This window comes from Geotrypetes seraphini, chromosome 2, assembly GCF_902459505.1.
Source record: "Geotrypetes seraphini chromosome 2, aGeoSer1.1, whole genome shotgun sequence".
In the NCBI taxonomy this organism is placed as follows: domain Eukaryota; kingdom Metazoa; phylum Chordata; class Amphibia; order Gymnophiona; family Dermophiidae; genus Geotrypetes; species Geotrypetes seraphini.
The window spans coordinates 22,971,214-22,997,461 of record NC_047085.1 but is presented as its reverse complement, the minus strand read 5'-3'; the positions used below and the strand labels follow the sequence as shown (position 1 = coordinate 22,997,461).

At 45.6% G+C, this 26,248-nt stretch overlaps 1 protein-coding gene across 5 annotated transcripts in view; it reads right to left on the bottom strand.

Moving 5' to 3' along the window:
* The window catches only part of AGO2 (argonaute RISC catalytic component 2), a 312,251-nt gene that overhangs the window by 54,737 nt on the left and 231,266 nt on the right, over window positions 1–26,248 (bottom strand). For all 5 annotated transcript variants that reach the window (XM_033934274.1, XM_033934272.1, XM_033934270.1 and 2 more), the window contains 2 exons: window positions 22,270–22,403; window positions 7,060–7,244 (listed from right to left, as the gene is read on the bottom strand). In XM_033934274.1, the coding sequence (XP_033790165.1) occupies window positions 7,060–7,244; window positions 22,270–22,403 (319 nt within the window). The remainder of the gene's footprint in view (window positions 1–7,059; window positions 7,245–22,269; window positions 22,404–26,248) is intronic.

Below are 26,248 nucleotides of genomic sequence, written 5' to 3'. Positions count from 1 at the left end.
TCGGACATTATCTTGGCCCACTCCGCCAGAAATGAAGACAGCCGACCTCCTATGGTCACGATGGAGGGAGCCAACATCCCGTCATTGGGAATTATGTAAGGCTGGGGTACGGGCTGGTTGAGCATTTTGGAGTTCTGTAGGACAAAAGGAATTCTTCTGTGGAAACCTAGGCCTAGAATTATAGGAAGAACCATAAGAGGGTGTAAAGGACGGCTTTCCAGGCCTATATCTTTTAACATCTCAGAAGCGAGGTCTGGCAGGCAAGGCCTTCAAAGGTGCCTTAGGCTTATCTTCCAATAACCTCTGCGTTTCGGTACCACCAAAATCTTTTACCAATTTGTCTAAATCTTCACCAAATAACAAACGACCTTTAAAAGGAGCCTCATGAGCCTAAGTTTGGAAGCCGCATCTGCCGTCCAGTTACGTAGCCACAATGATCTGCGAGAAACTACAGAAAGAGACATTTGTTTTGCTGAAGCTTGAATATCATCATATAAGGAGCCGCTAAATATGTTAAACCCATTTCCATATCTGCAACATCCGATGGAACAGAAAACCCTGTCTTCATCAACTTATCCGCCATTCTTTGAGTCCATTGCAGACATGCCTGTGCAGCATAGGAACTGCACACAGCTGCCTGCAGTGTAACAGCAGCTACTTCAAAAGACAGCTTAAGGGACGATTCAATCTTCCTATCCTGGGTGTCTTTGAGCGCTACACCTCCTTCAACAGGCAAAGTCGTCTTTTTGGTAACCGCGGCCATCAAAGCGTCCACCCTAGGAAGCTTAGATTTCTACAGCTCGTCCTGAGCTACCAGATACAACTGCCTCATGACTCTTGTCACTCTGAGACCAGCCTCTGGCATGTCCCATTGAGCGGTAATAAGTTCCTGGATTGCTTCATGGACCAGAAATGTTTTAGATGGTTTTCTTGTGCCTGCCATAAGAGGATTAGCTGACCTTGTTACTTGCGGATCAAGTTGAGATATATTTAGACCTTGAAGCGCCTTAGAGATAAAAGATGACAATTCTTCCTTATGGAAAAGATGGAGTACTGTAGGATCATCCACCTCCCTAGCTAGCGCATCCTCCTTGTCTAAATTTGCCACTTCCCCCTCCTCCAGAGCATCTGGAAGATCAAGGGATATGTTTGAGTCCGATGGAGGGTCACCTGTCTCCATGGATGCCACTCTATGCTTTTTTGCCACCTGAGACTCCAGAGGAGGTCTACTGGCCGGGAGAAGGGAAATATTGTCTTAATTTAACTCCCCTTGATGTGCAGTCTGAGAGCTCTGCAATAAAAATGCTTTATGCATTAACATGACAAACTCCGGGGAAAATGCCTGATTTTACATTGACTACACTGTCTGCAAATTACCCTGCACAGAAACCGCTGCCGCTAAAGAAGAAAAACAGTTGACTGCCGGCGAACTTCGCTGAACTGCAGAGGTGCACTGAAGCAGAATGGGAACAGCCGCTAGTGAAGGAGAGCTGGGCCGCACTTCTACTGCGCAGGAAATACCCAAGTCCTCGAGCGTTAAAAATAATGTTTTCCTCTGCAGTGTCTGAGCAACCGGTAGAACAGAGGCCCGATGGTGTTTGATGCTTCCCACAGCGCAAACACCTTTTCACTGCCTCTGCCACCATGCCGAAGAAGCAAATGTGTGATGCCCACACAAACAGCTGATGAAAATAAACAAACTCACGAAAACCGACTGAAACCAGCAGATATACTAAACCAACTAAAAATTAAAATTGCTCTTACCAAAACTGACAGGAATTTGCCAAGACTGGTAGTTGTAGACCAGTGTTTTTCAACCTTTTTACTCCTATGGATCGGCAGAAATAAAATAATTATTCTGTGGACCGGCATTGATCTATGGACTGGCGGTTGAAGAACACGGGGCTAAGTCGTGGGCCAGACCCCGCCCATCTCTATCCAATCTCCACCCCAGACCCCGCCCCCATAATAGTACTAAATGCACCTTGCATGTCCTGTGCCTCATATGGAAGCCTTCCCTCTGACGTTGCAACGTCAGAGAGAAGGCTTCCGGTTCAGGCGCAGGATGCCCGTAGGAGCCACTGCCCGTGGCTTTGTGCACTGAATCAGTTAGGAAGAGGGAGCTGGCTTGAAGCTAACACCGCATCGATCGCACCGTGGACCGGTGGTTGAAGAACACTGTTTTGGGCCTGATGCACGTGCTGGCCCTGTGGACCGGCAGGAAATTTCTGTGGACTGGCACTGGTCCATGGACCGGTGGTTGAAGAACACTGTTGTAGACTATAGACCAACAGCAAAGTCCAGTCCATCTACAACAATGTGCTCCCTTACTTTTTAAAAAAAAATTGGGAAAGAAGAAAAAAATGAGAGACTAAAGCCCCTCAAACCATTGGAGGGGAGGGTGAGGTAGGGACCTGGGGGGGCCCAGGTGTAACCTCTAAAGCCGGCACTGTTGAGCAAGACAGCCCTGTCTCACTGAAGGAAATTTCCAACAGGAGAAAATTAATTGTCCAGTCAGAGCCAGAATCCAGAAGCTAGTTGAATAGCAACCCTCACCTGCTAGAAGATAGAGCATACTGAAGATACAGGAGGTGTGCCAGCCAATAGGGTCCTATTAATCAGTTTCTCTATTTACACCTGCTGGTAGATATCTGCTATCCCACTAGTCTCTGAATTCATCCGATGCTGTTGCTAAGGAAAAATCATTTCTACTTTTTCAATTTGACTGATGCAGGAACTGTGATTGTTTGAACAAGATAATTACAAAGAAATATTTGAGATGTTATTCAAGGATTACTATTACCTGTAAGCAAGTAATCACCCAGCTGTGACTGCTGTAAACAGAGAAGTCATCTGGCAGAGCTCATGCAGTAAAGTCTTTCCAGAATTTGAGAAAAATTTCCATGTATATGTGTGCTTTCCCCTAGTTGCTGCCTCTACTGAATTTAGAAGTACTAGGGGAGGTGGGTGGTATATCAGGACTTAGATCCTGCTTTCCAAGAAGTATACCTGTAACAGGTAAGCATCTTAGTTTTCTCCAAAGACAGCAAAGAGGACATGGGCTGCTTTCAACAGAAAGCGGATAACAAAACAAGAAAGACAGTGAAACAAGCTGCTTCCTTCCTTCATTAATGAATACTGCAAGATCCTCTCCCAGCCCATCTCTTATCCAGCATCCTCTTCCTCTGGAAGGTTTGAGTGAAAAGGCAAAGAAGATCCTATTCCTCTCACAGGCAGAGGTACTCTCCTCATTCTAGCCACACACAACAGGAATCTATTCTTGTATGAAACAGCAGAAAGACCAGAAGGTACAGTCTAATCCTCAACCAAAACCTGGGACAGGGTTTTGATCAGCTCAAAGAGTCCTTGCTCCACAGCAGAGAGGTTCAGATTTTTCACAAACTGTTAGCCTCATGGGACTTCTGGGTTCTAAAAATAGTCACTCTAGCATAGAAGATCTTTCAAACTTCATCCAAATCATCCACTGAGAGTATCTTGGGTCAGATTCTTTGCATTAGGAAATATTTACGAAGGAGCCTCTTTGCTCTTAGAGGTCAATGTAATTGAACCCATTCCACTAAGAAAAAGAGGGAAAGGATTTTACTCCACGTGTTTTCTACAAAAACACATAAAGATGAGAAGATTCTGTCTCATCCTAGACCCTCATCCCTTATGTTTAAAAAGGAGAATGGTTAAGTTCTCTAGATCCAAAAGATGTGGTTCCAGAGATACATCTGAATCACTGGATATCTCAAATTTGTAATAGGGAAATACCACTACCAGTATACCTTATGCACTCTGGCCTTGTGTCAGCTCTACAGTTGTTAACAAAATGCCTAGCAACTCTGTAGGTTGGTAGTGTTCATATTTTCTTATCTGCACAAAGGCTGATAAAGAGCACATTTCAGGAAGGAAACAAAGATCAATGGGTATAACCATTCAGTTGCAGAAGTCACTAGAATTTATCAAATTATCTGAACTCCCAATTTAGCCTGTCACCTCAAACTCAAGTTTATAGGAATTCTGCTACACATGATTCAAACAAAAGCCTCTCCCTCACAGGAAAGTATTACCACCTTGGGTGTCCTCTCTGAGGTAAACAAGAACAAGTCAGTTGAAAATATGGGGCACGTTGAGCCACATGACCTCAACAATGAATATAATATATAATGCTCCCGACACATCTCAGAATAAGAAAACACCAATGGACTTTTAAAACCTGTAGGACTTAGGGCCAGATTCTTTAGAATCTCAGTTAAAATCCCGTAGGTCACTGTGGTGCCTATAAATTGTCTGATTTCAAAATGGCAACCAATGCTTTAAAAACCTCACATGCAAGTGAGGGTTGCGGAGGTTTGCAGAAATCTCATTCGATAAGTCATAAGAAAAAGTGACTGATACATGCGGAGCTGGCAGGTGAAGCCAACACATGCGCAGAGCCGGCAGGGGAAGCCCCCGAACAGCTGAGCAGCAGGGAAAGCCTAGAAGAAGTCTCCTGCCGCTCAGCTGTTTGGTCAAACAAACAAAATGGAGCAAAAAACCTCTCTAAAACATCGAGAGGGGAGTGATTAGAGAAAATGTAGCAAACATACAAAATAATCACTCTTTTATAAATAAATAAGTACTTGCAACATACAACTTGTTCATAGAGTTTTGAGCTCAGAGAAATGGAGGTGATAACAGGGAAAAACCCAACACCACCCAATCATTGCTTCAACTCTAGAAGCCTGTTGTAAAAAGCTGTCACTATTTGAAAAGTGCTCAAAGCTACTACTTTTGCAGAGTGATAGACATGATAATATAAGTCTGGAACAGCAAACTTAGCTTTGGCTTGCGGGAACTAGGGGTCAATAATTCTCATAGCAATCTACTGGCCAAGGCATGAGTGGTTCCCTCTTTTCCTGGAACTTTACATAAGAAATTTGAGGAAACTCAAGTAATTTCTACTACTCTCTGCCCATCCAAGCCTGCCCCCTTTCCCAGGACTCACTATCATCAGTCCCTCTTCCTATCCCACTAGTCTCTTTGCATCTATGCTTCCCTTGTCCCAATGCTTTCCTTACTCTTTCACTCCTTACCTCTCTAGCACTATCATTTTCTCTATACCTATCCCCTCATCACACAATTTGTGGACGATACGAAGTTATTCAGAGTAGTGAAGACCTGCAACGTGACATAAACACGCTCGAGAAATGGGCTGCGACATGGCAAATGAGGTTTAACGTGAATAAGTGTAAGGTGATGCATGTCGGTAACAAAAATCTTATACACGAATACAGGATGTCCGGTGCAGTACTTGGAGAGACCCCCCAGGAAAGAGACTTGGGAGTACTGGTTGACAAGTCAATGAAGCCGTCTGCGCAATGCGAAGTGGCGGCAAAAAGGGCGAACAGAATGCTGGGAATGATTAAGAAGGGGATAACAAACAGATTGTAGAAGGTTATCATGCCGCTGTACCGGGCCATGGTACGCCCTCACCTAGAATACGGTGTCCAGCACTGGTCGCCGTACATGAAGAAGGACACGATACTACTCGAAAGGGTCCAGAGAAGAGCGACTAAAATGGTTAAGGGGTTGGAGGAGTTGCCGTACAGTGAGAGATTAGAGATACTGGGCCTCTTCTCCCTTGAAAAGATGAGACAGAGGGAACAAGATAGAAACGTTCAAGATAATGAAGGAAATAGATAATAGATAAAGACAGGATGTTCACCCTCTCCAAGGTAGAAAGAATGAGAGGGCACTCTCTAAAGTTAAAAGGGGAACGATTCCGTACAAATGTAAAGAAGTTCTTCACCCAGAGAGTGGTGGAAAACTGGAACGCTCTTCTGGAGGCTGTTATAGGGGAAAACACCCTCCAGGGATTCAAGATAAAGTTAGACAAGTTCCTGCTGAACCAGATCGAACGCAGGTAAAGCTAGTTTCAGTTAGGACACTGGTCTTTGACCAAAGGGCCGCCATGTGAGCAGACTGCTGGGCATGATGGACCACTGGTCTGACCCAGCAGCGGCAATTCTTATGTTCTTATCCCCTTCCACTTTCCCAGTTCCACCATTCTCTCTCTGCTCACCTGTTTCAGCGTCTGCTGCTCCCACTGCCACATTTCATTTAGCTTTCAGCCCACACAGCTGATTCTGTAACCAATGCATCAGACTAAGTCTAATAGAGACAGAAGCCACCACTGGCTCATCTTTCTTTCTCCCTCCCCACTGGCTACCCATCTTTAATTTGCCCTTAAAGCCAGCAGCTATAGTACCTCAGGCTGCTTCCTCTTTCCCAACAGCCCAAGTCACAATGTTAAAAGGTATGACATCTAACTCATTCATTCTGAACTGGAAGAGGCATGTGGCTACAGACTTTATATTACAAATTGAGAAAAGGAGCTATTGAGGAAAATGCTGTAAAATGCTGTTCCTTCCTGGGCTGGAAGGGAGAAGAAGAAAGTTCAGTTTATTTTGATAATGCAATCCAACTGCAAAGGACTTAGATGGGTAATATTATTGAATGGCTGGAAACTGGAACAATTATTTTTTTTTTTTTTGGGGGGGGGTGTCCTGTTATACCCCAAATCAGAAGCCTTAACTATATTTAATCTCTGCCATCATCTATGTGTATATTGCATACAAGAGTTCTTCTAAGGCCTTTTCCCACAACAAATATTGACTGCATATAAATAAAGGCAAATATAAGATATATCTAAAATGTCTTTCAATGATTGCAACAATACAAAGTACTCAAAATCATAATAGAAGGGACTGTAAAAATATGTTTTGATAAATATTTCAATACCTATATATAAATGTTACATTTGAAGAGGTCTCACCTGCAACAAATTCAATTTATATTTCATTTATACTACAATTGTATTTGCTAATACAGTATGTTGCTGTGGTCATTTAAGCACCTCATTTGGCTTTTGACAGCCATGTTGCCAAGATGTTCTTAAATAACAGACAAAAAGATTATACAATAGTGAGTTTTGCTAAGTACATTATATATCTGAAATATTGGCTACCCACAAATAAAGAGAAACAAACACATGAACACTGTATGCAAACTGACCATAAACAGGTGTTTTTCCTGGCAGAATCACAACTACTAACTGTAGCCCAGAGTAGGTATTCTTCAGATGTCTGAACATGGGTTCCACACTGTCTGCTCCCTGGGCGTATTTACAGAAACATGGCTGACCCTGGATAGGCATTCCTGCATCTCTTGATATTTTCCTCAGTTGTTCTGTGAAGGACCTAAAGAAGGCATAAAAAGTTGAAGCATTGCCTGAAAGAAGATATTGTAATCTGAAAAGGACATTTTAAAATTGTTCTTCTGTTGGTTAAAAACAAAGAAGTAAAAATCATTTCATCACCACAAAATTTCCAAAGCTTTTCTAATGTGGCCTACACAAAATGGATCTCAGCCTCACAGAGAACTATCATTAGGAGAAATTCTAGACCAGGGCTGGCTGTCACCCCAAATAGAAAGATTAGGTTCTTGCCTCGGTAATCTTCTTTCTTGTAGATTTGTCAAGTGATCTTGAACATTAGGGTCTTGTATCTGAACCAGCAAGTTGCTTGCAAAAAACTGTCAGTCATGTTTTCCAACTTTGCCTCCTTCCCAGGGAGCAGCTCCTGCCCCCTCAGTTTGTACAAAAGCAATCAAGTAGCACTGTAATAACAGGAAGGTGGATAATGAGGAAAATCCCCAACACTACAATTTTGTTCTGCTCTATAACAAACATAGGAACATAAGAATTGCCATACTGGGACAGACCGAAGGTCCATCAAGCCCAGTATCATGTTTCCAACAATGGCCAGCCAACCCAGGTCCCAAGTACCTAGCTAGATCCCAAATAGTAAAATAACATTATAACATCCAAACTTGTACAACTAGCACTGGTCATCTGCAGAGCTCATAGCTACTCAAAAGACCTGCTGACAAGCAGAGACTGAAACCAGACTGAATGGTCATGATGAATTACCTATGCATCATCTTTCTTTTTTTCCCTCTCTCAGTTCCTTTGAGAGACAAAAACTCATGAAATTCATATTTATCCTAAGGCAGAAGGCAGGCAAAGCCCATACACAGGGCAGGGTTTTAAGACCACTAGACACATCTACATCTTACTTTCTAGTGAAATGTATCTAGTGGTCCTGAATGGTAGGAACATACCCAAAACAGTCACCAGAGTTTAAGGTGAGCTCACTGCACCTGTCTTTAAGAAAGAGGCTCCCAAAGCGGCTTCTACCCCGGCTGCTACATCCACCCTATAGAACCTGGTGAAGGTATATAGGGTAGACCATGTAGCTGCTCTACGAATCTCCTTAGGCGAGACAGTCCTAATTTCCGCCCATGAGGCAGCAACTCCTGTAGTGGAGTGCACTTTCAATGCAATTAGTGGTTGTTTACCACAGCCTATGTAAATGGAGAAAACGGCCATCTTAATCCTTCTGAAATTCAAGGCTTTTTGACACTTCCTTTATTAGCCTGACTGGTGAGAACAAAAAGGTTGATCCAAAAGGCGAAACTCGTTGGAAACTTCAAGGTAGCAAAGAAGCACTTGCTTGATATCCAGCAAATGCAATGCTTTATCCTTTTTCTTCCACCCCATAGGGTGAAAAGTGGGCAAACAGAGTTCCTGATTGACATGGAAGGCCGAGACTACCTTCGGTAAGGAGAGTTCTGCTTCCAGGAACTGAAGGAACAACTCTCTGCAGGAAAGGGCTTGTAACTCAGAAACCTGTCTCGCCGATGTAATCACCATAAGAACACTATTTTGACTGTAAGATCCAAGAGGGAAGCCTCCCATAAGGGATCATATGGAGAAGCCACTGCTTGCCCTGAATCGGTAGCATGTAATATTGCTACTCTTTGAATTTTGGCCAGGAACTAATGACCTGGATTGGCCACCATGAGAACGGGCTACTGGGCCTGATGGACCATTGGTCTGACCCGTAAGGCTATTCTTATGTTCTTATGTACTGAGACATGGCAACATGATGTTAAGATTCCAGGAAGGGAAAGGAAAAAACACCGGAGAGCGCAACTTCAGAGCTCCTGTAATGAACCAGGCAACATCTAGGTGAGAGGCCAAGGAGCTTCTCTCCCCTCAAGCTTGGAAACAGGAAAGACCTACCACCTGCACTTTCAGAGACCCTACCAATAGCCCCTTCTGCAAAAAGTCCAGGACTACCCTCCTGCAAAAAGTCCAGGACTACCGAAACTGGAATTAACTAGGGCTCTATATCCTTAACCGGACACCAGCGTTGGAAGGACTTCCAGGTTGTAGCATGGGCTTCTTTGCTCTCAACAACATGGTAACATCCACATCCGAATTATCAGGGCTGCCCGCTCAAAAGCCATGCTGTAAGCCCAAAATGTTCTGGATTCTCAATAGGAACTGGTCCCCAAGTGAGAAGATCCACATGGACCAGAGGTCTGAGGCTTTCATCCATCTGTAAACATACCAGGCCCACATACCATGGTCTGCGAGGCCAACCGAGTGTCACTAGGACTACCAAGCCAGGAAAGTGCAATCCTGCAAATGACAACTCGACTGAATAGGGCCACATAAGAATAGCCTTACTGGGTCAGACCAATGATCCATCTAGCCAAGTATCCCATCTTCACAAAGGCCAATCCAAGTCACAAGTACCTGGCAAACCCAGCATTTCATGCCATCGATCCATGGGGGAAACGTACAAGAACTCATTATCTGGCCACGGCTGGACTAACGTGTCCAACTCCTCGCTTCCGAACTCGGATCTTTGGCTGTAAAAATTAGGCTTCTTGGAGTTCACCGCTAAGGCTATCAGATCCATCTGTGAAGCCCCCACCACCGATTTATGGTGTCAAAAGGTTGTGAGACCTATTCCTGCATTTTGCTGGAGTTGCTGAAGTCACGGGCTTGTATGTCATGTGAGTGTGTAGATTTCTTGCTGTGAAGAGTTTTCAAGGATACAAAACAGTGCTGTAAAGATAATGAGCTATTTAACAGTGCTGAAAGGAAATGCAAGTCAACAGGACACTCCATCCAGGAACCTAAGAAATGATAAAGAGATTCCAGGCTAATGCACTGAGGCACTGAAACCGATGTACCTGTGTGATGAATGGAGATGTACCTGTGTGAAGAAGAAGACATTTCCAGAAGTTATGCCTGTCCAGGGAAGAATGGAGGCATGGACTAGGAGTGGGAACGACTGGCTGGCTGAGTAACGTTATCATGCATTCCTCAACCTAATTTAAATTTAGAAAATTGGTAAAAATGAGTTTGTTCAACTGATTTGTAAACTAAGAATTTTTATAGTTCTGTTAATTCAACCAGTAACCTAAGAACTATATAGCTTTCCACGTCTTCCATTTTGTAAGTTTGTATTGATAACTTTGAATTGTAACCTCTTCGCTGATTGTCCAGCACTTCTTGTTGTAAACTGCCTCAAACTACCATGGCTTTGGCGGTATATATGAATAAAAATTATTATTATTATTAAATAGGGTGGTACATAATCACAGCCAGCCTAAGACAAGAAACTTGCTGTATAAAACCCCCATGCTTTGGCAGAGTTTCTTTAGAGAAGCTGTGCCATACTTACAGAAATATGCTAGCTCTGTTTGTATGAGTTTTTTCTTCTCCGTTGTATATGTCCAAACTGATTTATTTCTGATTTGCCAAATGCTGCTATAATACTTATTACTAAAATAAAAAGTCATTTGCTTTGGAATATATAATGTAAGCCTTGTGTTTTTCCTTCACGACAGATCCCCAGTGAGGTAAAGTAAGCAGCCTTTATTTCACTGTGGAGACAGAGACTAGAGAATGACACGGTGGTGGTTACCCGCAGCTAGCCGCGTTTAGCCGCAGTTAACCCGCCAAAACGGGGAAGAAAAAATAGTGGCCTCTGCGGGGACGGGGACAAGGCCATTCACCGCCCTGTGGAGCGGTGAATGGACTTGTCTCCGCAGTGAGGCAACCAAGGATCGCGCGGTCCCCACCCGGCCATCTCCCTCCACCTCACCTTTGATGAAGAGCACCGGTTGAATTTCTGCTGGTCCGTGAGGAAAAAAAAAAAAGCCTCTCCTTTTCCCCTGCTCTCAGTTCGTCGCTAAAGTCGACAGGAAGTCTTTCCGACGTCAATTCTGACGTCGGAGAGGACGTTCTGTGCCAGCCAATCGCTGCTGGCTGGCCCAGAATGTCCTCTCCGACGTCAGAATTGAGTCGGAAAGAAGACTTCCGGCGCCGAGCCTCCCTGGGAGTAGGAGCCGGCAGGGGGGGGGAAGGGCAGGGCTTGCACGGCTATTTTTGGGACGTTGGAAACTCGAGAACTTCCACCTTTAAGCCTCAGAACGGGTTATTTTTGTGCGGCTGGGGGTTGCTCACTGGAGATTCGGCCTCGCTTCGGGTGGCCTCATTGGCTGTCCCTGTGGATGCCTCGGGGCGTCAGCCTCTCCCACTACGTTCGTGAGAGCTGTGCGAAGATCGTGAGAAAGTTCAGTCATTCTACTACTTAAGTGCAGAGAAGCTAGTTTATTTAGTGTAGCCATTGGAATGTGGCATAAAATAGATGGACAGCGACCGGATGCATTGTCAAATGCCTAATCATTGTGAGCTAGAACATTTTCTTTAGAGAGTGTATGTATATGTATATATACACAAAAAAATGCATGCTGAAGATGGCCAACTTTGGTGTAATGCAATCAAGTCAGGCAGTAGTTGATAGCCAGCTTAGATACTGATTTATTTAAACTTTTGCTCAATGAGCGGAAACCCAGAAACCCTATAGTGACCCAAGCCCCATAGGGTTTTATTACAATAGACACCATTCCTCAAAAGAAATTCTTTGTAAACCCAGACCGAGGCCAGAGGGGAGGCAGTAAGAGGGACATAGGAAGGAGGCACTAGGGGCACTAAAGACAGGAAGGGGCACTAAGGACATGGGAAGGAGGTACTGGGGCACTAAAGACATGGGAAGGAGGCACTGGGGGCACTAAAGACAGGAAGGGGCACTAAGGACATGGGAAGGAGGCACTGGGGCACTAAAGACATGGGAAGGAGGCACTGGGGGCACTAAAGACAGGAAGGAGCACTAAGGACATGGGAAGGAGGCACCGAGGGCACTAAAGACATGGGAAGGAGGCACCGGGGGGCACTAAGGACACAGGAAGGAAAGAGGGAGGGAATAAAAAGGGACAATTCTTGGGCCTGAGTGCAGAAAGAAAGAAAGGATACACAGACAGAAGGAAACGCAACCAGAGACTCATGAAATCAATCACCAGACAGCAAAAGTAGGTAAAATGATTTTATTTTCAATTTATATCTGCTGTCTATATTTTGCACTATATTTGTCTTATTTTTCTATAGTTACTAAGGTGACTGAGCTTGCGGAGATGGGGCGGAAACAGAGTTTTAAAATTTTAGTCCTAGTAGTTTGCCGGTCTACAAAATAATTCTTTTATTTCTGCCGGTCCACGGGTATAAAACGGTTGAAAAACACTGATGTAGAGTATGCCGGCTTTCTTTTTCGCCCAGCCGCACGCGTGGCTGCTCGAGTTGTTCAATCTTCTCCTCTCTTGCAACTTCCTGTTTCCGGTTGCGTCAGAGGAGAATATTGAACAAATGAGCAGCCGCACGTGCGGCTGGGCGAAAAAGAAAGCCGGCATACTCTACATCTAAGGTGAGGTGGAGGAAGGGAGATGGCGGAATGCTGCAATCGGTTGGGTGTCTGCTGTTTTTGTATCACTGCCTGTCTGCGCTCACGTTCCAGATCCTCCTACATTTTTAGTGTGCACAACTGACCTGATTCGAGCTATAGGTGAACATGGGGGACACGTCATTGCAAGGGAGGACAAGTCAATTGATTTATTTTATGTTCTGTTTTTATTACAGGGCAGAGGCACTGAAACAGATTCTCAGTGCAGTAGTAGTAGTAGTGGCAGGACTCTCTTCTGTCTTCATGGTGTTTCACAGTACTGAGGCTTATATGGATGCTACGGGGACGGTGACGGGGCGGTGAAGGGAACGGCGGTGCAGAGGATGGTGGGCCGGGGACGGTGCAGTGATAGGGACAGATTTTTTCCCCGTGTCATTCTCTAACAGAGACCATTCCCTCAGGTCAAGAGAGTGCAGACTGAGGAAGTTGGCCTGCACATTTTCCACTCCTGCCATGTGTCGAGAGAGCCTCTGCCCACCAGGAAAAAAAATTGGGGCACTTCTGGTGCCTCCTTCTCTGTTGACAAATACTACCACTGTTGCATTGGCCAAGAAGAATCTGACTGTCATGACCTCCAGAGACTTCTCCAGTGCCTGAAGCACTAAATGAATGGCTCCAAGTTCTAGATGATTTTTGGACCACTTCTGCTAAGCCAGAGTCTAACGCCCCTGGGCTGCCAGTCTGCTGCAATGACCCCCCCCCAAAAAAAACCCCATAAAAGCTGGCATCAGTCATTAGTATCTCCCGAGAGGATATGTGAAGAGGCATGCCCCTGGAAAGGGCAGCTGGCCTCAGCCACCACTGCAGGCTAGGTAGCCAGGGGAGTGGCTGTTGTAGTAAGTCTAACTGAGGGGACCAGTGAGAGAGAAGACAGTCTTGGAGAGGTACTCCAGGTGACTATCCATTTCAAACTCTGGAGGAGATGCATCATTCTTGAAACCACCAACCCACCTTCCTCCTCGGACAGAGCTTTGATAAGCCAATTGTCAAAATATGGGTCACCTGAATCCCAGCTTTGCGGAGGTGCACTACTACCATCACCTTGTAAAGATGCGAAGTGCCATGGCCAGGCCAAAGGAGAGCGTGGAGAACTGAAATGCTGCTCCAATACATGAAAATCACAAGTACCTCCTGTGGGCCAGGAAAATGGGAATGTGAAGATAGGCCTTCCCCTGGAGCCACTGCTGCTGTGACTGATTGGTCTCCATCTGGAAGTGTGGTATCTTCAGAGCTGCATTGACTGACGAGGTCTAGAATCGGTCTGTAGTCATCTGAGCCTTTCATTGGCACAATGAAATATATGGAGTATCTGCCCAAGACCAAATCTGCAGCCAGGATCGGTTCTGTGGCCCGTAATCTGAACTTTGAGGGCTCTTTCTGGCCAGCTGGCCAGAGGCATTACAAAGCAGTCAGGCAGGAGAGCACAGAACTTGGATTTTGCATCCCTTTCGGATGATGTCTAGAACCCAGCAGTCTGTGCCAATCTGAGACCAGAGTGACCAAAAGACCGATAGCCTGTCCCCTATTTGAGGGAGCTCAGCCTCTGGTCTGGCATCATTGTGCTTTCTTCACAGCTGGTTAAGGGCAACAGCCCGAGGTTTGCTGTCTTCTGCCCCCGCTAAATCTGACTTGACCTCTGAAAGGGTCTTTGCATTGTTTGGTCTCCCGAATACATATGAAATCTTCGGGAGCCTCAAATATTGCCTTGACCTGAGCTCTGGGCTGTCCAGGGTCTGGTGTCTGGTAAGGATTTGGGGTGACGGCCTGTCACACTGGCCATCAGGTCATTTAGGCCCTTGCCAAAGAACATCTGCCCCTGAAATTGAAGACTGCTTAGCGTAGTTTTAGAGGTAGCATCTCCTGCCCATTGTCTAATCCAAAGCATACATCGGGCAGAGATAGCATAGGCTGAAACCTTCATCATAACTCTGATAAGATCATACAGAGCATCTAAAATATAATTCATCACAGACAGGAGAATTTTGGAATCTACTCCATCTATCGGGTCAGAGGCCCAACACAGTCGAGGGTGAGAAACATGTGCCATAAAGGAAGATGCAGCTGCCACCTTAATCCCTAGGGCAAAAAATTCAAATTGACGCTTGAGAAGCAAGTCCACTTTGTGGTCCTGAGGATCCTTTTAATATCATCCCTCCTTCACTAGGAAGGGAGGTTCATTTAATGACCTGTGCGTCCATGATTTGAAATTATTATCCGCCATATTTATGTTACTTTTTTGAGACTGCACATATTTTAATTTGCTACCAATAAAGAAGGGTTTTGAAGACCAGGCACATACTGCTCCTTTTCTTGGGTTTTGCTACTGTGTGTGCAGAGGGCACTGTCTCCTTTGAGGTTCCTGAGGATCCTTTAACATCACCCCTCCTTCACTAGGAAGGGAGGTTTGTTTAATGACCTGTGCAAACCAGCGAAGCCACTTTTAAAAGAACAGTTGCTGGCGCCATCGGATACAGCTTGGCCATAGTTTTAGCCACTTGAAGGGATCCCTCTGGCGACTCCCATTGGTCAGTGCCAGCTTAGTGATGTCCAGATATGAGGAAAAAAAGGCGGACAGAGCCACAGAACTGCTCATAACTAGCATTGAGAAGAAACTGGCGGGACTTCTAGCTTTAACTTTTGCAGCGAGGTGGAAATAACACTCGAAAGTGCAGAGGCCCTGAACAACTGGCATACTATGGGGTCTTCCTCATGATCCAGTGTCACCACCTCTTGACTGCTGTCCTCCTGCACAGAAGCAGACTGCCAGGGAGACATCATCCTGGAAAAAAAAAAAGAGTATGAAATCGGACTTACTATCCCCCTCCACTGGTTTGCTGCTAACAGAAGCTGAGGACACTCGGCAGCTCAAATAAACATTCCACATCAGGCTCACAAAATACCGCTAGCAGCAAACTTAGGCTGTGTGAGTTTGTGTCTTTTCCCAGGCAGCAGTCCCACCAAGTGGGGAACCTCCAAGCACTGAGCCTCCAAAGAACACTGAGCAAAAATACTTGAAAATAATAAAACCGCAGAGCAGATAAAACACACTTCTGAGGAACTTGCTTGCAGAAAACAAACTAAGGGGGCAGAAGTAGCTCCTTGGGAAGGAGGAAGCGTTGGAAAACATGATTGACAGTTTTCTGCAAGGGATTCTGCTGGTTCAGATACAAGACCCTAGTGTTCAGGATCAATTTATTTGTTCATTTTATTCACCTAGACCCGGATTCTCTAAATGGTGCCATTGTCAGTGGCCATCACGCAACAGTGCCGTTTAGAGAATCACACCTCTGACAAAGGTAGGCACCAGAAACGTTCGCCAGGGTTTTCAATGCCTACATGTCTGGTGCCTACCTTGAAGTAAATCACAACTATATAGGCGCTTTACAGCACCTAATTCCACTTCCTGCATTAGCTATGCCTACAGTGGAATGTACGCAGTGTAAAGCGCCTCCAGAGGCATGATTAAAGATAGCGAATATTCAGCAAACACAGGCCACCCTTGTACCACGGAGCCGCCGTCAACTTATAAGGCAGTTGGGCCCTCTTGCCCACCCATAGAAACCGCTGAACCATGCGCTCATCCCGTTAAGTCAAATAAAGAGAAAGCACTTGAAAGACATACAGCCAACACAGGCTAATAAGCATGTTATATAAATGTACCCGTCCGAGAAGAGAAAACAATAGACCTCTCCAGAGCTGCAGTTTATTCTGAAAGGCCTGAAACAGCGGCTTCACGTTCAGAGGGTACAAGCGAGATAAGTCAAGTGGGATAAGTACACCTAAATATTTCAATGAAGAGTACACCCATCGCAGAGGAAATGTACCTTTCCATGCCGTGCGTACCTCGAGATTAGAGGGTAAAGCGATCAACTTATCTAAGTTGAGAGAAAGACCGGAGTAAAATCCAAATTCAGAAATGAGGTCCAACGCCGTCGATAGAGTGTCCTCAGGCCTAGTAAGAATCAGAAACATTTCATCAGCAAAGACCAAAGTCTTCAATTCAATCCCAATGACACTAAGGCCATGCACCTCACCAAACCATGAAGAGTGCAGAGTAAAGGTTCCAAAGAAAGAAGAAAGAGCAGGGCGAGAGGGGGCATCCCTGCCAAGTACCCCGAAGAATAGGAAAGGAATCCGTTCACGTCCCATTAACCAACAAAGAGGCCCTCAGATTAGAGTATAGAGAACTCACTGCATTCAGATAGAAGCCTTCCGGCCCAACATGTTCAAGGGTATGAAACAAAAAGGACCAGTGGACACTATCAAAGGCCTTAGAAGCATCTAAACTGACAAACAAAGCTGGAATACGATGATATTGACACTGAGCTAGTGCACAGAGGACCATAGGAACATTACAGGCTGACTGGCGACCACGAACAAATCCCACTTGGTCCTCATGAATAAGCGTGGGAAGATGAGGAGCAAGATGGTCAGCTAGAATATGAGAAAGAAGCTTAAGATCCACGTTAATCAAAGAGATAGGCCGATAAGAGTTGGGGACGTCAGCCTCTTTGCCAGCTTTCAGCAATAAAGTAATAAGGGCCTCATTAGTATAACGAGGAAAGGAGTCTCGAGCGATAGCTGTGTTGAAATAAGCCAGCAAAGGACCACAAAGACAGGAGGAAAGAATGTGGTAAAAATCTCCAGAAAAACCATCTGGGCCCAGGGCCTTACCGGAGCGGAGAGCCTTAATAGCAGATTCTAATTCCGCTGCCCGGAAGGGACTATTGGGAGAAGACATGATGTCGTCTGGGAGGCGAGGGAGTCCTGAGGACTGAAGATAGTCCGCCAACAATTCTGGAGAAGCATCCTCAGGAGCGCCATACAACTGTAGAAAGAAATCAAATAGGACCCCAGAAACATCCGAGTCACCCTGTCCCCACCCGGGGTCTGAAGAGTCAAAATTGGTTTCCTACTAGTCTCAGTGTTCACTAAGCACGCCATAAGGCGCCCCGGCTTATTACCAAATCGGTGAAAGCGATGTTTATGATAGGCTGCCCATTTCTGGAAATGCGAGTGACGAAGAGAATTGAGAGCCTCCTGGGTAGACAAATAACATTCCTGAGTTTCCCTCGATGGAGCTGAGTGGAAGGACCACTTGGCAGTACGTAAGGCCCGTTCTATGGTGATAATTCCTCTATGGATACGCTTATTTCTCACACACACAAAAGAAATAATATGACCCCGAATCACCGTTTTAGCAGCTTCCCAAAACAAAACTGGATCATAAGAACATAAGCAGTGCCTCCGCCGGGTCAGACCATAGGTCCATCTAGCCCAGCAGTCCGCTCCCGCGGCGGCCCAAACAGGTCATGACCTGTCAAAATCATCAGAAGGGGCCCCCATGCCACCTTGGTTTCCTGATGAGTCCTATCTTCCCATCGAAGTCCTAGCCCTCCGGTCTTGCACATGCACGACCTGGTTGGGTTTCTATACTTTCTCAGTATCCCACGATCCCTTTATCCCCCAGGAATCTGTCCAGTCTCTGTTTGAATCCCTGTACCGTACTCTGCCCGATCACTTCCTCCGGTAGCGCATTCCAAGTGTCCACGACCCTTTGGGTGAAGAAAAACTTCCTTGCATTTGTTTTGAACCTATCTCCCTTGAGTTTCTCCGAATGCCCCCTCGTACCTGTTGTCCCCTTCAGCCTGAAGAATCTGTCCCTATCCACCCTCTCTATGCCCCTCATGATCTTGAAGGTCTCTATCATATCACCCCTGAGCCTCCTTTTTTCCAGAGAGAAGAGCCCCAGCCTGTCCAACCTCTTGGCGTATGGGCAGTGTTCCAGCCCTCTTACCATATGAGGGGCATTATTGGTGGCATAATCATCCCACTGGGTCTGCAAAAAGGTTTGAAATTCCACATCCTGTGCAAGATAGAACGTAAAGCGCCAAGGCGGCGAGCGGAGATAGGCGGCTTCCAAATGAACATCTACCCATATTGGTGTGTGGTCAGAAATACTCAAAGGGCCAATTTTCGCCGTTACGACAGAAGGAAATAACGCCGAGGACATAAAAATATGGTCAATCTAAGACCAAGTGTTGCGAGCTCGAGAAAGATGAGTATAGTCTCGAACCTCAGGATGGAGAAGACGCCAAGGATCCACCACCGAAAGAGTATCACAAAAATCAGAAAGATGACGACCTCTGGTCCCCAAGGAAGTAGAGGAGGTGCCCGACTTATCAGAGGTGGGGTCCAAGACCAAATTAAAATCTCCCAAGAGAAGAAGCGGGTCCCCCGAATAACAAGAGCAAAGCTGAGTTAGTTTCTGCAGAAAAGTAGATTCCGATGAGTTGGGGCCATAGACCACCAGCAGAAGGTAGCGCTGGTTACCCAACATCAGGAGCAAAAGAAGGTATCGACCATCAACAGCTTTATTTAGGATCTGAACTCTAAGCAGCGAAGACTTACGGACTAACACGGCTATACCACCATGACGGCCTGAAAAGAAGCAAAATAGACCTCCCCCATCCAAGAGCGATGCAGTTTAAGATGTTCTGTGTCCGTTAAATGAGCCTCTTGTAAACAGGCAATGTCCGAACAATATCGCTGCAAAGCCACTAAAATTTTAGACCTTTTGACCAGCGAAGTGATGCCCCCTACATTCCAAGATGTAAGTCTAAAAGGAGTGTTCAGGTTGGAAAGTCAGAATAGATGTAGGAAAAGGAGTACAAAGACAGAATGGCGACCCCCAGGAGCCCAGCCACCCCCCGAAGCAATAGATCCATACATAGTGCACAACCCAAGAAACATAATAAAGACAGTCCAATATCCTAAGAAACCAAACACAAGAACTGAAGGAGGACCGCCCTCCCCCCATCCAACATCTCAACCCACAAACCCAACTCCTGCCCATTTGAAACCCCCCTACCCAACCAAACCCCCAAATCCCTTCCAAACCCATCCCTCGAACCCCTCACAAGGACTCACCCCGCGCCACAAATGCAGAGCAGAACGAGGGAGGCACACTACAATGTGAACAGGACACCAGGCCCTCCCCCAATTAAAAGAAAACACTCAAAGTAAATGGAGAGGATATCATTAAGCCCTAATAACAACAAGCGCCATGTCTCAAAAACACCACCCACCCAGAGGAACCGAGACTTCCCATTAATCAGAGCACAAAAACAAAATGCCCTTCAGCATTAACCACATCCACATCCATACAACAAAAAACCCAACTAAAGACAGTCAAAGAGACAAAGACAAAAGAAAGAAAAACACCCCACTCAAGCCTACCTACCACATATACAAGAAAGGTGAAGGAATATAGAATGAAGTGGGAAATCCACTAAGCACAAATTGGGGCAATCATCAGAGGGAGACCCATCCCAGGTCCCATGAGAGGGCGATACAGGAAAAGCCCCGAGTTAGAGTAGACTTCTTACTCACAACCTGGTGAAGAAAAACATGTAAAGGAACGCTCTCCTGCCCCATCACACACAATTCACATACATTGATTCACTTCCCCCACAGAAACCTCTCAACAGCCATACAAGCATACCTTCCAAAGCACCCAAATAGAAAATCCCAACACAAACTGCACACAAATGCATACATTCCCCAGCTCCCAAGAGCTAAGCCTCAGCCCACATGGGGGGAATAAACCCCCCGGCAAACAGGCTTCAAGGAACCCCAGCAACCCAGCAGTTCAGGTCAACGATGCAACCATTGTGCTCAATTCAGCAGATAGAGAATCCACATAGGCCTGAGCCGACTCCACTGAATCATATGTCTTCCACCTGGCGCTCGTCCAGATCTTGAGCAGCGCCGGGTATAACAGCATAAAACGATGCTTTAGGGCATAGACCGCGGAACATAGGGGAGAGAAAAGCCATCGCCACTTCTGAAGGGATGGAGAATAGTCTTGGAAGAGCCGGATGGATTCCCCTTCAAAGGTCAAAGTATTTCTCCAGCTGCTTATACTGTTGCATCAGTTCAGCATTATGAGCATAGTGGTGAATCTTCAATATAACCACCCAGGCCCAAGTGCGGTCTTCACATTGTCTGCCGAGGCGGTGTGCTCGCTCCAATGTCAGTGGTCCAATACCCACGGGCAACGGGAATTCCTTCCGAAGCCAGGATTCCACCCGAGAGAGAACTCCCGAGTCAGACACCGTTTCCGGGAGACCCACCAACCTTAAGTTGTCCCTCCGTGAACAATTCTCAAGATCTTCCAGTTTCTCCACCTGGCGTTTCACCTGTTCCCGGAGCGTAACCAGGTCTGCTGAAGATGAAGCATGGGCATCTTCAACCGTTGAGACATGGTTTTCCAGATCTCCGGTGTGCCTCGTGGTGTCAGCAAGCAGATTCTCCAGGGTGGTGAGCTGTCCCGATAGTTGGTCAAACGAGCATCCAGCACTTGTACCACCGATGTGGAGAGAGTTTCAATGTATTCGGCGGTAAGTTGGGGGGCCCGGTTCCACGGTCGCCATCTTGGAATCAGGTTTAGTTGAGCGCACGGCCTTCTCTTTGTCAGACATAGTGGCTCTCCCACTCATCATCGTCGGGCTAATATGGTGGACAAACTTGTCCATACACATGAGCGCCTCGAAGCAGTAAGATTTGAAGCAGTACAAGGGTGAGAAAGGACCTGGGGCCACAGAGCACCACTCAGGCACGTCCTTCTCTGCTCAGCACATCATGTGATCTCCCGTGTCGAAGATTAAAAGGGGGCCAGGAAGAATAGAGGAGGGCCTGGGAAACCAGCTGATGGTAGCGGGCAGGTGAATAGATCCAAGTCAGGTGGATGCTGGGATCCAGATGCCCGCTGGGCTGCAGCTGAGGCCCGGATTAGAGGAGTCCTGATGGTAACACAAGGGGGCATGCTGGAGGGGTGAGGTGAGGGGGCTCCTTAAGGCCGCATGTGGTAACAGGAGTACTGCAGGAACTTGGCCAGGTCTAGGCCAGAGTCCGAAGACATTAGGTAGGTCTGAGAAGACCGCAGAAGCGCATGCACAGTCTATGTGCACACGTGGGAGCTAGCTTAGAAATAGGAGGGGATAGAGAAAACCTAGACCTGAATTCCCAGATGTTATGGAGGTGTGAAAATCGTGTCTCCTGACTGGAGGAAAGCCCTAGAGACAATGGGGTTCGGGCAGCAGTGACTGAGGCAGGAGGGAGTGGGCATCCCTCCTGCCAATTTTGTATAGGGATGGTGGGGGGAGGAGGAATGGCAGGCAAGGGAGGGGGTGTCAACAGGAGGTGGGACTTTTCCTTCTGTTGTCAATCTGACGGCAGGACTCGGGGAGACCTGAAGCTCAGTTGATCAGGACAGGGAGAGCAGCCTTGACAGGAGGGAGGAACTGTACCTAGCGATTACTCTTCTGAGTAAGCACCAGGCATTGTTCCTCCCCCCCCCACTCCACCCTTTTACTGGTGATTCTCCGCATAAGTACCGTGCATATAATTTGCATGCTATTATGGTGAGAATCACCAGTAAAAAAAAAAATTGCTCCCACTACAGCCACTATAGCAACCTACTGAATTTTACTGGAAGACCCACAAGAGAAGAGAAAGAATGCATAATTATTAAAAGTTTGCTTAAGAACACAAAATATGGACTTACTTAAGATGAACTTCAGTGCATTGTCGTTGTGGAGCAAAGCAGGCAATCGCCCATACTTTTATTTCAATTCCAGTATGAAACTGTTTATTCCTCATATCCCAAACTCCTTGAACAGGCGTAGCTATTGCTTTATTCTGAAAAATTAAGAGGAAGTTACAAATATACAAAAAATATCAGCATGCTTTATTTAAACATCGTAAACTCCTTCTAGAGACAATGGGATACATTATGGGTTTAGAAAAGAGAATTTTATTACCCTAATAGTTTTCCTTTACTCCTATATAACAGACATTCCTGAACTTCCAACTGAATTTCAGATGTTTTGGTACAGAGTCAGAAAGGGTAAAAGACTATGACAGGGGTGTTCAGTATACAACATGTGGGCCAAATGAAGCCTGTTTGACCAGGGGAGCTGACATTTTGGAATCAGGCCCACTCTGGCAATGGCAGCACCACAGGCCACTGAAAGGAGAATTGGAAGTGATGTCAATATCTGCACCACCTTGTGTCTACCCACAAAAACAAACAAAAAAATTAGAGATTACAACATCCCATAAACAAAGAAAAAGAACAATGATTCCAACTTTTTGAAAGCCTTCTTTGTAATTGGCCAGCATGATGATAACGAAGATGAAGATGCACTGCTTTTAATGCTATAACAGAAGAGTTCAAAGATTTCCTTAATCAATACCTGCAGACCCAGTCAAAAGGCATCAGTAATAATGCAGCCTGACCTCATTTGAAGGAGCTTTTTAATCAGACTAATCAAGCCACTTCTTGCTAGTGCAGTTGCTGAATACATTTTAGCTGTGTCATTGTAGACACTAAACTGACGTTTTCTGTCCAGTGTGTGGCCGCCGCAAAAACTTTCAACCAGTTGCCTCTTTACCACTACTATCAAAAATTATGGAGAAGTTAGTATACTTACAATTAGATAAGTATATACAAGAAAACAAGATTCTCGATTTTCATCAATACGTTTTTCGCAAGCATCATAGCACTGAGACATTACTGGTATTGATGCTTGATGAGTTGCGATGAGGATTTGACAGTGGGAAAGAATATTTGGCAGTTATTTCTCAATGTCTCTGCTGCCTTTGACACTTTAGATCATGAAATCCTACTTGAAAAAAACTTCGTGACTGTGGATTTAACGAAGTTGTCTATAAATGGTTCAGTTCGTTTTTGCATAATAGAATGCAAGAAGTGATTGTGAATGGGCAGTTGTCAGGTCAGAGGGTAATAAAAACTGGATTCTGTATCCGGCATCTGCAACATGGACGTCAGTTACAGAATCAGGTTAGCTTTGGGCGGGTGTAGGCCCGATTCTGTATAGGACGCCCGGGATGGGCTTCCTATACAGAATCCAGGCCTGTATGTGTGTTTCTGCCCCTAAAATCCAGTGTATTTATTGTTAAAATTTAAGTTTGTTGGACCCAGGAACGGATTAATCCAGTTTCCATTATTTTCAATGGGAAAAACTGTCTTGGAATTCGAACGGGGTTCTGGAATGGATTAAGTTTGGATTCCAAGGCATCACTGTACTAGCTTTTAAGGACTAATAAACTAATAAAAAATTTACAAACAGAGACAAGAAGGAAAGGAGGGCTGGAACTACAATATGTAAAGAAAAAGAAAACATGGAAAGGAGAAGAACAATAGAAAGGGGAACAGGTATGAAGACTCTTTCTAAGTACTAGGTTGTCCTTAAAAGGACAGTTAGGTATCAAAAGCATCGAGAAAGAGAAATGTCTTTAATTTTGACTTAAAGTCTGTTAGTGTAAGTTTTTCACGTAAGTAGTTTGGTTTTGTCAGAGGAGGACTTTCCGGCAGCCACACGCAGCTCCAGCTGCTTGTAGAAAAAAATAAATTCAAAATCGCATAAAGGGGAAGGATTTATTTCTTTGAAAGAGATTGCTGATGCACAACCTACTTGAGTAGTTATTTGGGGATTTCAGCTCCTCTGCGGATTCTTTGAGTTTTCTTGGAGTTGGTCCTCTTGTACCACCTTGTCATTTTTGTTAAGCTACGGGGCGTGGGGGGATGTTTGGAGGGAAGGGATAGCCAGTGGAAGGTAAAGACGGGTGGGGAGTTGGGGTTGTGTATTTTTTTGCCATATACTAAAGAATTATGGTACGTCAATTGTATTGTATCTGACCCTCTGCTATCTTGTCTGTGATACTGTGTTTGGGTGTTTTTTTGGTGTTTGATTGGCTTTTATATTGTAATTTGCGCTTTTTTCAATAAAATATATATATATATTTAAAAATGAAGGGAAGGGGAAGGGAGGGAGACCGTGCGAAGGGTGCTGAAGGGGGGTGGAGAGGACAGACGCTGAAGGGAAATAGGGAAGAGACAGTGGGGAGAAGACATAAATCGGGAAGAGAGAGAGTGGGGAGAAGACACTGAAGGGAAATGGAGAAGAGAAAAGTGGGGAGAAGACGGAAATGGGGAAGAGAGAGAGTGGGGAGAAGACGCTGAAGGGAAATGGAGAAGAGAGAGAGTGGGAGAAGACGGAAATGGGAAAGAGAGAGAGTGGAGAGAAGATGGAAATGGAGAAGAGAGAGAGTGGGGAGAAGATGGTGAAGGGAAATGGGGAAGAGAGAAAGTGGGGAGAAGACAGAAATGGAGAAGAGAGAGAGTGGGAAGAAGACAGAAATGGAGAAGAGAGAGAGAGTGGGGAGAAGACACTGAAGGGAAATGGAGAAGAGAGAGAGTGGGGAGACATTTATAAACAAAGCCCTGTCAGCTGAACATCTCTTTTTCTAGTTCAGCAGCCAGCACTTTGATTTATAAAGACAATTGTACAGAATATTGTTTCTTTTTTTACTTTAATAAAATACGTTCAGTATAAAACTATTTGAGGCTATTGTGGATGGGATCAGATGGTTTTGCGGGGGCGGGGCGGTGACCGAGCTCGCGGGAATGGGACGGTGATGGGGATGAGCTCACAGGGACGGGGCGGAGATGGGGACAAATTTTTTTCCCACGTGTCATTCTTTACCACAAATTTCAGAAACTGACTTTCCATGTGTTTGTTGCCGGCAGACTTGTGTTGGCAGCACATTGGAAACAGGCCCACCCCCCATTTAGGAAATACTTCCTTGGGAAATTAGATTTTATTTTTCGGTTGTCCAAATTAATCACAATGATGCACAATTGATCATAACTCTTCCTCAAAGTTTGGGACCCTTACGTAACGTGGTCGACCTGTCTCAGTTTTACCAAGTTGATGATTTTTACTATATTCACTTATCCACACTCATCTCTTGTAGCTGATTAGTTAGGGGGGGAGGGGGTTTAGTCTGTTAGGTTGAAATGTTTTGCCATGTACTGAAGATTTACGGTATGAAATCTTGATTATGTGGGACTATGGAGTGTATGGCTGTTGCATATTTGCTTACTGGTTTTACTCTGTATTGATTTTTGGAAAAATAAATAAAAGTTGGGCTAAGCATTTGTGGTCCTCTTTCCCTCCCTGAACCCTTGCCATGGTGCTTTAAATCTTACATATCTGGCAGCGATTCATGTTAACCCAGGAGTGCCAAGGTCCATGTGTGGAGGAAGAGCCATGGAGGTTTGGCAGCAGCGGATCACTGGGAGATGTCGATGGCGGCAAGAGAGCCATGTCAGCCCATGGAAATCTGATGCCAGCAATGACAGGAAACTGAAGGCCACAAGCTGGACTGATTATTTCAGCTTGCAGGTGCCAGCTGATAGAGCAGCATGTCGGGGCTGTCAGGGAGGATTGTGGCCTGGTCATTTGTCACCATGCATGGGCGGATGACACATCTGATGATGTCATTCTGTTTACTGTGTCACCATGAATGCATGGTGACCAATGACCACGCCACAATCTCCCCCCCCCACCAGTACCCGCGGGCTCTGTGGTGACATGGGGAGAAGGGGAATAGAGACGCTGGACCTGTAGAAGAAGAGAAGACTGTGAGAGAGCAGCTGATGTGGGGCCTGCATTGAG